Source organism: Nothoprocta perdicaria, unplaced genomic scaffold (assembly GCF_003342845.1).
Source record: "Nothoprocta perdicaria isolate Ctin4 unplaced genomic scaffold, notPer1 scaffold_339, whole genome shotgun sequence".
Classification (NCBI taxonomy): Eukaryota; Metazoa; Chordata; class Aves; order Tinamiformes; family Tinamidae; genus Nothoprocta; species Nothoprocta perdicaria.
In genome coordinates, this window is record NW_020455576.1 from 364,035 (window position 1) to 376,649 (window position 12,615).

The following is a 12,615-nucleotide window of genomic DNA, read 5'->3' on the forward strand; positions in this document are numbered from 1 at the left end:
GGGGGTGTTCTTTATTTTTTCCCTTCCGTTTGTTTTTATTCTGAGCGGGTGCGTATGGGGGGGAGCCTATAACAATTCTGATTCTCTACATAACTGCACAGAGCCAACCGGGGCGAGAGAGAGAGAGAGAGAGAGAGAGAGAGAGGGCGGGCGGGAGAGAGGGAGAGCAAGAAAGCAGCGCCAGGAGCGGCAGCGGCAGCAGGGCCGGTCACCCTCGCCCCCTCCCTGCTCCCGTGCACGCCAGTGCAAGCCATGTCCTATCCTCAGGGTTACCTCTACCAGCCCCCTGGCTCGCTGGCTCTGTACTCCTGCCCGGCATACGGGGCGTCGGCTCTGGCTGCCCCCAGGAGCGAGGAGCTGGCCAGGTCTTCGTCGGGATCGGCGTTCAGCCCTTACCCGGGATCGGCAGCTTTCACCGCCCAGGCGGCGGCTACAGGCTTCACCAGCCCGCTCCAGTACTCCACAGACCCCGCCACGGGATTCCCCTCCTACATGGTAACTACCTAAGAGCAATCCTCTCCTTCTTCATTAGCATCCGCATTCTCATCCTCATCATCTTCAGCTTGTCTCCTCACACACTCGCCATCCGCCCCCGACCCCGCGCCGCGCCGGCGGGTGCCCCGCGCCGCCTCCGCCGGCCCCCGCGCTGCTGCCCCGCAGCCCGGCCGCGGCCGGCGGAGCCTGTGCGGAGCGCAGCGGAGCCGGAGCCGGTGCAGGGGCTGGGGTCGGCGCTGGGGTCGGGGCCCCTCCTCGCTCTGTGCCGATGGGCCTGCAACCCAGGCTCGCCCTGCGGACCGCGGAGCGGTGCCGCAGTCCCCGTTACAGAAATATGGATAGTCTCAGGCAATTGCGCTGGAGACTTTCATCCCCCCCACCCCTTCCTTTTTCTCTTTTCGCTGCGGTACGATAAGGGAGGGTTTCTTTTTTTCTCTTTCTCTTTTTTTTTCCTCCTCTCTCTCTCTTTTCTTTTTCTTTTTTTTTTCTTTTTTTTTTTTTTTTCGGTGTTTAGAGGCGCTGCAGGCTTTATCCCCGTGTGGGTTTATTTACTTTCAGTGTGTTTTGTGCTAATGGTTTAACTGGATTTTAGGCATGAAAAGGAGCATCTGTTAGCGATCTGTGAGCTTCGCTTAAGCCCAAGATGGTTGTGGTGGCCGCAGTTTCGGATTTCACTTTCTTCTTATTAGTTAAAAGGAGCATTTGCAATTGCATGTGTGTGTATTATATGCATAAAGTTTTTTTAAATAAAACCATAAATTATATAAATAAACTGCACGTCTAGATGGCTATATAGTTTTATACACATACACAGTCAGACACGTATCTAGTCCCATACACACAAAGACCTGTACCCGGAATTTGAGATTAGAGCCGCCGTCGGTATATTAGGAAGGGACGACAGCGGGGTAGTTCTCTTTCCCTACAGAGTGACAGAGAATCTGCTTGCTTTCTGTTTGTAAAATACGGTGCATAAATTGTTGCTAAGTCTTTATTCGGAGTGGTATAAAAGATCTGAGGATCTCTTTGCTTGTCTTTCCTGTTGAGAAGAAATAGGCGAGTAGCTCGAAGTTGCAGTGAGGCTGTGAACTAACTCGAATATTAAGTGAATTTGTTCTTGTGACTCTCCAATCTGTAGGATTCTGAATCGCGCGAAAAGTTAGCGAGTTCCTTAGCAATATCGTTAACTTTTCTTGCATTATGCAGACTTAAATAAGCGCAATTTAAACGTTAAAGGGCGAATTAAAATGCTAATTACATCGCATTTGAACAATTCGAAACGGTGCATATCTTCTGATTTGCAAATTGGATTTGCAATGCATTAGTGCAGTGAATTGCTAAGTGGTGGCTTTGTTGTATTTTCTATAGAAAAAAAAAAAAAAAGGGGGAAACATCTTTTGAACCTTTGAGAGAAATGTAGATATCAAGACACTACCTGTAGGGCCTTTAAAATGTCTGTGTGGTTCAAAAATGGTATTGGGAAATATTCAATTACAAAGAGCTGAAATCAGTCAGAAAGATTAAAACATCGACGACTGTAAGAGTGTGTGTGTGTATCTTGGGCGGAGGAAGGGAGGGGGGGAATCATAACTTAATGGCCTTTGGGTGCTATTCCTCCCCACCGCGCCCCCCCCCCCCCAATAGAATATGGATACAGGACACCATCCCGGGGAAATACAAATATAACCAGCGATCTCGCCTTGACATCTTACTAATGGCTATCAGCAATAACAAATTGCCAACCCCGCCGTTTTGTTCTGTCCAGGGCTCCCCTTACGACGCTCACACGACGGGAATGACCGGAGCCATCAGCTACCATCCGTACGGCAGCCCTGCCTACCCCTACCAGCTCAACGACCCCGCGTACAGGAAAAACGCTACCCGCGACGCCACGGCCACGCTCAAGGCCTGGCTCCAGGAGCACCGCAAGAACCCCTACCCCACCAAGGGCGAGAAGATCATGCTGGCCATCATCACCAAGATGACCCTCACCCAGGTGTCCACCTGGTTCGCCAACGCCCGCCGGCGCCTCAAGAAGGAGAACAAGATGACCTGGGCCCCGCGGAACAAGAGCGAGGATGAGGACGACGACGAAGGAGATGGGGCGAGGAGTAAAGAAGAAAGCTCGGGCAAGATGCCCGAGAGCAACGAAACCTCCGCCGAGGACGAAGGTGGGCTCGGGGTGCAGGGTCGCCCCATGCTGTCGCATCGCGCTCTTGCACCCACCCCCCTCACTCCCCCCGGGTGCTGCCCACGGGCCACGGCTGAGAGGGGGGTGAGGGAGGAAGGGTGAAAGGAGGGGAGGCGAAGGTTGCCTAGTAGAAGCGGCCCCGAAGGCGCGGGGCTGGGGGGAAGTGCCCTGTCCCGCTCCGCAGCGGCCCCGCGGCCGGCGGGACCCGGGGCCGGCCGGGCTCCGCGCGGTTCCGCTGGGCAGAGGCTCCCGCTGAGCGGCGCGGGGTGCAGCCGCGGAGCCAGCCCGTGGGCACGTTCCTAGAAATGTAATTACACATCAGCGGCCGCGATCGCGAGCAGCCGCGGCTGCGCGCTCTTGTCAGTGCCCCTGACTGTGCCTTTCCGCGCCCGCGCCCGCCTTGCAGGGATCAGCCTGCAAGTGGACTCGCTCACGGACCACTCGTGCTCCGCGGAGTCGGACAGCGAGAAGCTGCCCTGCAACGCGGGCGACCCCCTCTGCGAGTCGGGCTCGGAGTGCAAGGACAAGTACGAGGACGTCGAGGAGGAGGAAGAGGAAGAGGAGGAAGACGAGGACATCGAGGAGGACGACGGCGGCGGCGGCGGGGAGCGCGGCCCGCCGGCCAAGACGGCCACCTCGTCGCCGCTGGCGGCCGTGGAGGCGCCGCTCCTGGGCCACCCTCACGCCGACGCGGCGCGCAGCGGCAGCAAGGCCTCGCCCGGGCCCCCGACTCCCGCCACCAAGCCCAAGCTCTGGTCGCTGGCCGAAATCGCCACCTCGGACCTTAAAAACCAGCATCTGGGTCCCAGCTGCCAGCCACCGGCTCTGTCCTCGGCCACCCCCGCCTCCACCCCGCACAGCGCTGCCTACTCGCCCTCCTCCCTCCTGGGGAGGCATATATATTACACCTCACCTTTTTATAGCAATTACACAAACTATGGGAACTTTAACGCACTCCAGAGCCAGGGAATCCTGCGATACAGCTCCACAGCAGTGGCTTCAAACGAGGGACTAAGTCAGACTGTCCTAAATGCCAGCTCTGTTCACAAGCAGAGCAGTGACTCTTTGAAAACCATCACTAACCAACTAGAACAGCATTACAGGCCCTCTAGTTATGACTCTAAGAAAGGTAGGTGATTTGTTTAACTGCTGTCTTCCCCCTGCTCCCCTGCCCCCTCCACAAACAGCATAAATTCTTTATATACTTTAAATACAAAGTATATTTGTATTTAAATACAAAGGCCTTCTTTGGTCAAAACAGCGAGCATCACTACGACTGCACGCTGAAGATGGGCAATAGTAGTATCTGGGGATTAAAAATTGCATGTTACCATCATATCAATACTTGCCTCTAGAAACAAAGAAAGGAAATGTGAAAGATGTCTTTTTAAGAAGTCTCACTCACTTCAGATGCAATTAAAAATCAATTTTAAAAGGAAAATAAATGCATAGGTATTTATACATATAGACCCTATATACCTAAATACCGAAGAGTATTGAGTATTGGTATAATCTTTCTTTCTTTCTTTCTTTCTTTCTTTCTTTCTTTCTTTCTTTCTTTCTTTCTTTCTTTCTTTCTTTCTTTCTTTCTTTCTTTCTTTCTTCTAGTAATACTGCTTTTACTTCCTTTGGTTTCAGTATCTCCACTTATTTTGGAGCTTTGTGTTCAGACTATTGCTAACCTTGGAAATGAAACTATGTGCAGCATGAATTTTTTCTCTCTCTCAATCTTTAATATAATGTTTTATGTAAATGTATTTGTCACCTAAAAAATATATATTGTCGAGATAAAGTTAATTCTAAAACACTGACCAAAGTCTTTCAAACAACTTAGCTACGAATTGTGTGTGGGTGAAGTCTGGGACATACCTAAACTGTATAATCTAGTTAGCTAGCTGTGTCCTGTGACTAACTGACGGTTATATTTTGACAGATCCCACTGAAGTCTGCACAGTAGGAGTACAACCATACCTATAGAAGTGCAATCGCACAGCAATGCAAGTAAGTGGGAACATTTTCTATTACACTGATCATTTGGCATCAGTTCCATGACATACTGCACAGTTTTAAACTTGCTTAACATTCATTTCTTGCTTCATTACGTAAGAGACTGCAAAGTAAGGCACTCTTTTCTGCTGCGCCTTTTTTTNTTTTTTTTTTTTTTTTTTTTTTTTTTTTTAAGCCTCTCATTACAACTTTTCTTTCTCCAGTTAATATTCATTTTGAAGTCAGGCTAGCTATTTCCTTAACACTGCATACTCTTTGCTTATATAAGGAAAAACAAAACAAAGCAATAAATAATAATAAAACAAACCATAGAAGAACTATTTAAACACTATTGAAAGCTTTTCAAAAATATTCTCTAAGGTATTGCTGCTCAAAAATAAAGGACTTTTGCTAACATGATAATGTGAGAATTGCGCATCATAAATGAGAGGACTATATATAGTGGCTATACATTTAAAATAGAGAGGGACAATTTTAAGAAATTGACATGCATCTTAAAAGGGTATGTTTACTGTAGTTTGCCTAGCTATCAATGACAATACTAATACCTCTGGGTATTAATATTGAGGGCTAAATAAACAACATCAGAAATCGGCTTGTTAGTATTATTAACTAGTTATTTATTTAGAAGAAATTAGAAGAGTAAGAATTTTGCCTCACTTCCTTTTTGCAATTTAATGCTGTCAGCATGTAATTGAAAGACTTTTGGATGATCTGGTTTTTTCCTTGGTCCACAGGTAGGTGTCACAATTGCTTTGAAAAAAAGTCAGCAAGCCATCATCTCTCCCCGAGCTAATATATATAACAAATCTCTAAATGCGGATCACATCTTGTGCCACTGTATAAAAGAGGACCACAGAGCACTATTAAATCTTCAAACTCTAATTATTAAACCAGAATTTTGTTGGACATATGTGAGTTTGCTGGTATAGTATAGTTTCCCCAATGTATGTGTGACTTTTGAAAACAGATCTGTTTTTCTCAGGATATCTTGAATTGATCACTCCATTGCCACGATATATATTCGATAGGTGTGATAGGATTTATTGTAAAATTTATTTGTAAAAGATGTATACAGTAGAGATAATAAAGATGTGATTGGAGAACTTGAGTCCTTACAAAGTGGAAACAGATTTGATATTTATTTTTGTAATGATATAAAGCTTCTAGTAATTTATGCAAGTTGTATTGCAATGGAATATGAACTTTTTGTAAATAAATTTTGCCTGTTTTTTATTTGAAACGTTGATGGTTATACAATCTTTGGTTGTTTAATGAGAATTCTTTACTAATTTATATCTCTAATTGTAAATAAAAACAGACTAGTCTGCAACAATATGGTGTTTTCCATTCATTTCCCCCTAAATAATAATCCATTATTTAAAAAATGACAAAAGTTATGATTTCACTTAGTGCAGCCTAGACCATAAAATGAGTAAGCAATTTTAATATGCAGAAAAGATATAGTTTGCATAAATTAATTCCTTCTGGGTTGTTCCGTTATACTGGAATTGTAAATATATACATGTGTGTGGAAACGTATTTGTATATATGCATGCATAAGCATAGAGAGAGAGATGAATACATGCATGTTTCTTATAACCTTATAAAGTATTTATATTGGGTGTGAAGTAGTTTTTTATTGGAATTAAATTCTCTAAATTCATCATTTTTCTAGGGGGAAAATGAAATCTACAATGGCTTATTTTTAACTTCTCTGTTTCTTCTGCTAGCTAAATAATGCAAATGTAAAAAATGAGCTAAAAATTCCCCCCCGCCTTTTTTTGTCTTATTTTATATCAGTGAACCACATCTTTAATTTGATAGGCACATTAGAAAACCACTTTGATAGGGTTCATAAAAACAGCTAACCAATCATTTACTTTTCAGGAAAATAATGGAAATCCTCATATAATATAATTTCAGAAAAAAAAATCATTTATTTTCCCCAAAAGATAAATTGAGTGAATATAACTTACGGTTATAAAACAAGAATAATAGCTTCTTAGATTGCCCTTTAATCAATCATACACTTATTTTTCAAGAGGCTCATCTATTTTATTCCATGATTAATAATGTTCCAGCGTGAGAGCATTATTAGATCCCAGCAGGGGAGATCCTGAATGCTTTTAGCTGCTTTGGAATGGTCAGTTGGGGTTCATTATGGTCTGATATTGAACAATTTATAAAATCTTGTCTAAACATCTGCCAACTCAGATAGGCTGATGTGTCTGAAGATGGGAAATTGCTGGACCAGTTGATATTGACAAACGGATCTCTCTCCAGTGGCTTTTTGTTCAGTGAAAATTAGTGGCCTCTTGCTCAGGTCTTGTTAGAAAGGGCATTTGAAAGTGATCTTAGATACTTAAGGCATCAGCCTTGGGAATGTTAGCTGGATAAAGAGCCATTCTAGGCTAGAGCCAGGAAAAAAAATCGTAATTATATTAAATGGAGAGAAAGGAAGCTGCGTTTTTGAAATGTGAATATTCAACTTTACCCATTCTTCCTCTTCCCCTCCCCCACCCATATTTTACTGATATAAAGCTGTCTAACTGATTGAGAAAATGTACGTGTTTTTCATCTATTAGGGTAGAAATTAGCACTGTAATTCTGGAAAACTCTGGGATTCATCTAGCTAAATATAAATCATTGAAGATCTTTACAGTTGGAGGCCTACTCATCTGCTTCATGTTCTGTAGAATGATGCTTCTCTGCTCCTACAGCATTTTTTTTTAATGAGGTAAAATGTAGTTTTAGCTGTATGCTGTATATGATGCAATTAGACAAGAATTAATAATACTTTAGAACAGGTATACTTCAGATTTTATTCCTTAATCTTAAGAATAATTCAGATTCTATTCCTCCCCCTGATTTAACCATGAGGTAGATGCAAATATTTACTGCAACCACCCTTACACCATCTTTACGGTGCACTTTAGGAACATTTTACGTGGAAAGTTTTTACGCTATAGGAGACCTCAGAATTTTCCCCAGCTCTTCCTCCTGCTCCATCCACCCCCATCACCTGCTTTTTCTGCTCCAGGTCTCTGTTGGACAAAACGTGTACATTTCAATTGGTAAAAACCAAAAGCTGTGGCAGAGATTAAGAAAGGCTAACGACATTCCTTTGACATTCCTTTGATGTTTATACGCCCAAAGAATTATAAAAGATTTCCATAATTTACCCACCCTTGCTAGTATTTAGACCTGGATTTCTTTCTGGAAAGAAAAGTAGAAAGACTTGGGAAACTCGCTTTTAAGTATTCACTATGTATGTAAAACCCGGTGGACTTCTCTCATCCTCTGAGAAATTCACGAGTGGTTCACAGATTCATATGGGCGACACCCAAACGATATATATATATATACATATATAATGTATATATTTAAACAAGCAATTTAATGGGCAAGAACTGCATATTCGACACCACTCGAGATTTAAAAATCAAAATTAAAAGCAGGAGGAAAACGTAGCTTGTTGGCACAGACAATGCGATTATTTGAGAAAGAATCACGCACGATAAAATCCAGCACTTTGTGTACAGTTTATTTCGCAATGATGCTAATCATCCCGCTGGGATTAAAATCTCACACCACTTTCTATATTTACCTCCCCCTCTCCATTCTCTCCCCCCGCCTCCCCTTCTGTGCCTGCTTCGGAGAAGACAAACCCTCCCCTCTTCAGGGCCAGAGGTTTCATTAGAGCTGATTTATTGAAATTCAAGCTTTGATCTCAGGTGGGATCCCCGAGGAATTAGCGCTGTCGTCAAGTAGGAAGGAAGAGGGTCGCTTGCCACTTTGCACTGCCTACGCTGCGCTGTGCTCGCTGCAAATGTCAACATTCATTCTCCATGAGAGAGTTATTGTTTCGGGAAAGCTGCTCACCAACCGCCTTGGAGAGCAGGAGAAAAAGCATCACCTTTCTCTGAGCGGAGGGATGGGAATGCAGGTTCAACCTAGTGCAGGCCGGCAGCAGACAGACCTGCAGACAGACATGGGAACCGCTCCTGGACACACAAGGTCGCGGCTTGAGAGGAGAGACGAAACCGGGGGAAAGTTAACAAAAATCTCAATAGGCGCCCGCGTTTCTGTTTCCACTACATTTGCATGTTAGCCGCGGGTATGCTTACCCTTAATAAAGAGAGCTACTGCAGAAGTAATAACACTAACAATAATAATAATAGTAATAATAATAATAATAAAGAGGTCAGGTTTTCCAAATGCTCACGCTTGGAGGAGGTCTTGAGGCTTTTGGGGGTGGGATAATTGTTAGGTGAGGAAACAAATTGCAAGATGCACCATCTAATTTCTCATTCCGCCCTACCTGGCGGATCTACCTGGCTCAGGTGCGGTCAGTGCTGAGGGAGGCGGCGGCGGCGCCGGCCCCACAGGCACCGCTCCGTGGCGGCCCCTCTGGGCCGGGAAAACAAAACCCACCGCCTCTGGAAGTTTCTGAGGCGGTCGCATGTTACGTCTCACTTAAGCGGAGTTAAGGCTCAACGCACCGTTGAGAAACCGTAGCAGGAGCGCAGTCAGTACCGGAAGGATTTTATTACTTATTAACTTTGGGGAAAAAAAAAAAAAAAAAAAAGAGAGAGAGAGAGAGAGAGAGAGAGAGAGAGAGAGAGAGACTAGATTTACGTTTAGGTTCTTTGGTCGCGCTCTGCATTCAGACACTTTCCTAGTGCTTGGGTAAGCTTCTCACGATCGACTTGATCGAACTACAGAAAGAGAATAGCGGTAAAGTTAACGGTGATAGCCCAAGTAGTAATGCTGTGCGTGAGATTCACCTCTTCGTTTTCAGTCCAGTAAGTAATAACTCAGATATGCTCCTGGCTTCTGGGAAAAAATATATATAAAATAAAACAGAAAAGTTAAGAAACAAAGGATTCCTTGCTGAATACCCAAATGCACCCATGCATCTAATCCGTGATTACTGACTTTGAAGCAGAGCTTTTATTAAAATTTCAGAAGGAAAGTGCGCTTGGGAGGGCATATGTACCTAAGTAGGTAAAAAAAAAAAAAAAAAAAAAAAAAAAAAAAAAAAAAAAAAAAAAAAAAAAAAAAAAAAAAAAAAAAAAAAAAAAAAAAAGCCTGCAGGGAGCGGTGTGGAGGTAGGCTGTGTATTCTGGAGGAGTGTTTTACCTATAAGCACCCTGGCCGAGGTGGCAGCGGAGCTCCTGCGATCTGGCCCCGTGTCTCCCCCTCTCCCTCTCTCCCAGCCGTGAGTCACAGGAGCCTGTCACTATTTTGCATCCAATCCGATGGAGCCAGCTGCGTGTTTCCTTAGCAAAAGTAAGGGACAGAGGGACCTGACTGCCCTGCTTCTAAGGGAGGCACCGCGCTGCTTCTGAAACATGCCCATTAACTTTGCTCCTTTCGGGATTTGGGGACACAGTGAAAGAAAAAGGGAGGCGGACATGCGGCTGTTCAGGCCAGTAGCGACAGTCACTTTTGCTCCACCCGGGCTTGTGTCATCCGTGACGACTCCGATTTCAAATTACCGAATATATGGGCAGAAAAAAAAAGTCTTCCTTGCTCTTCGTGGGGTGACAATATTGCCGTCGTTGCTCGCGCTCTTAAAAGCGCCTAGGAAAAGAAGAAAAAAACATAACTATGTGCATTTTTATAGGGAGATAAATTGACAATTTATTGTGTATAACTTCTGATCAATTATTAATCGTTAGTGTCAACAACAGGGTATAATTACCTTCAGTTATTTAAAGGAATATTTATTTTTTCTTCTCTCTGATCTGGTAATTAGTTAATACTCTGGAGTAATGATCTTAAAGCTGATTTGATAATGATCGAGACAGCTTTTTTTATTATTATTATTTTTCCACCCTCCTCTCTTTTGGCAGCTCCCCTGGCGAGGAGGGGAAGTCAGGGGGAAGAATGGAGGTGTCGCTCACCCTTGTTTGCAGAAGAGTCCATGTAAAGGCAAATAGTGGCGCGTTTCACTTTTCAGACCATAAACAACCATTCTGGAAGGAAAAAGAAAGGGAGTAGAGGAGAGGCGAAATGACAAACAAATAGAGCGCAGCTGGGATGAATAAAAACGATCAAAGTTAGCGAGTGCCGTGCTTCTTGCAGCCCCAGCAGGTCTGAGTCCCATAAAGGTGCCAGCATGTCTTACCTCTCTCCCCGAGATCAAGGGAGAGGGCGAGCAGGACGTTTTAACCCGCTGACATCTTCTCCAGAGTAGAGGAGCCGCGGGAGGAGCGGAGGGGGCGCAGGAGGGAGCTGGGCGTTTCTTGTTTAGGGGAGATTTCAGTGCCTTGAAGATCGCCTAAGGAAGCGAGGGGGCTCTACCTGGGGGCCCAACAGGGCAGGCGGTCTGGCCCGCGCGGGCTGCGCGGTAGGCGCCCGCAGGGCGCGCTGCTCTCCGCGCGGCGGCCGAGCGGAGATGCGGCCTGGCTCGCTCCGGCCGCCCCGGAGCCTGACGAGCCCTGGGGACGAGGAAGCAACATTCTCTTTCCCCCCCATCCCTCCTTTTTTCGGAGCTCTGCAGAGCTTCATCACGAGGAAGACACTGGGGAGGGGGCCGCCCCCTCCCTCGGGCCTGACGCTCGGCGGCAGCCGCACCGCGAAGCGCCGCTGCTCCTGAGTGTGCCGCGTTGCAGAGCCCGCCGCGGCCCCCTGGCCGCCCCCCACCAGCCCCCTAGGCCTGCGCCTCATTTAGCGAGTTTATTTGGAGGCGAAAGGACGTTTCGGTTCTAATGCACCGAGGCTCGTTTTACGGTGGGTCTGCTCGAGACGAAATACGCATGCAATATATATTATATATGCATCTGTTGTGCGTATACTGTTTCACCGTGCAACAAAACTGCAATGGGAGTTACAGTGCAAAAATGCAAGTTTTAAAATTAATGCATCTTGACAGGTTTGACATCGCCCGGGTCCCTTCTTTCCTGCAACTCTGCCCGCAAATGAATGCCGTTTCCAGAGTGTATGTTTTAATTTGTCACATCAAGGCAATAAAAGGCAGCTATATATACTTAAGCCAGTTAACGTTGTAATAACAGGTTTAAAGGAGCAATTAAATGGTAGTGAGTCGCATGTCTGACTTTCTATAGGCATTACCACATCAATGGTACCTTTTAGACTGACTATAACTTAGCATGATTGTCTCAATTAGTTTAGCTACATGATAGTTATTGTGAACTCTTTGTGAGTAATCAATGTTACGCAAGCTTTTGGGAAGGAGTCTTTAATATGGGTAAGCAGCAGCTAAATAACACGGACCTCCTATTTCAAAAAAACACCTTTCTCTTTCTCATTTTTTTCTTCCTTTCCTGCTCTCTCCCCGAAGAAAAGAAGCTATAATTCATAGTTTTCTAAACGCGCTTCCGAGATCGGTGTAGCCGAAAGTAGATTTACAGGCAAATAACTGTATCTGCCGCCGCTGATGAACGAAACCTTTGCTTCAGTTTAGCACGGATGGCGAGTCACTGCTGCCACATTTCCCATTTGTTTGGTGTCAGACGTTCCCGCTCTTAACAGTCCCACTTCAGCCCCGAACCGCAAAGAAGTCGAAGGGTGGTTCACGTCGGATCATACGCTTGTGTTTAATTAACACGCTAACTTTCACCTCCTTGCTATTAGAGCAGGTCCGAATAGCCCTGTACCCTGGATGGATTCGTGTGTGTGTAAACCAGGAGTTGGAAGGGAAGAGGCAGAGGAAGGGAGAAGCGTGCAAAGCGGGGTTATAAATGTGCTATAAAGCAGAGGGAAAGATCCTGCCGGAGCACCCGGCCGTTTAGTAACTTATTAATTCTTCTCCACCTACAGACTCTCATTAAATACGGAGCCACGGGTGGCTAATGTAAAATACAGAGGGCTACAAATTTTGTGAGAGTTGCGTGACTCTTGTAGCTAACAAGTTTGCAATGTTTTCTGTCCGGGAAAAAAAAAAAAAAAAA

The 12,615-nt window shown here is 45.3% G+C and overlaps 1 protein-coding gene across 1 annotated transcript; it reads left to right on the forward strand.

Annotated features, from left to right (window-relative positions):
• Positions 1–198: 198 nt before the first annotated feature.
• On the forward strand, positions 199–5,982 carry IRX2 (iroquois homeobox 2). The gene is made up of 5 exons (XM_026043748.1): positions 199–495; positions 2,261–2,666; positions 3,093–3,815; positions 4,620–4,687; positions 5,431–5,982. The coding sequence occupies exons 1-4, from the start codon at positions 253–255 to the stop codon at positions 4,661–4,663; spliced, it is 1,416 nt and encodes a 471-aa protein (XP_025899533.1). The 5' UTR covers positions 199–252; the 3' UTR covers positions 4,664–4,687; positions 5,431–5,982.
• Positions 5,983–12,615: the final 6,633 nt, after the last annotated feature.

Coding starts and splice junctions, on each gene's coding strand:
- IRX2 (XM_026043748.1), top strand. CDS start 253: ATGTCCTATCCTCAGGGTTACCTCTACCAGCCCCCTGGCTCGCTGGCT. Junction 496..2,260: donor CGGGATTCCCCTCCTACATG/GTAACTACCTAA, acceptor TGTTCTGTCCAG/GGCTCCCCTTACGACGCTCA. Junction 2,667..3,092: donor AACCTCCGCCGAGGACGAAG/GTGGGCTCGGGG, acceptor CCCGCCTTGCAG/GGATCAGCCTGCAAGTGGAC.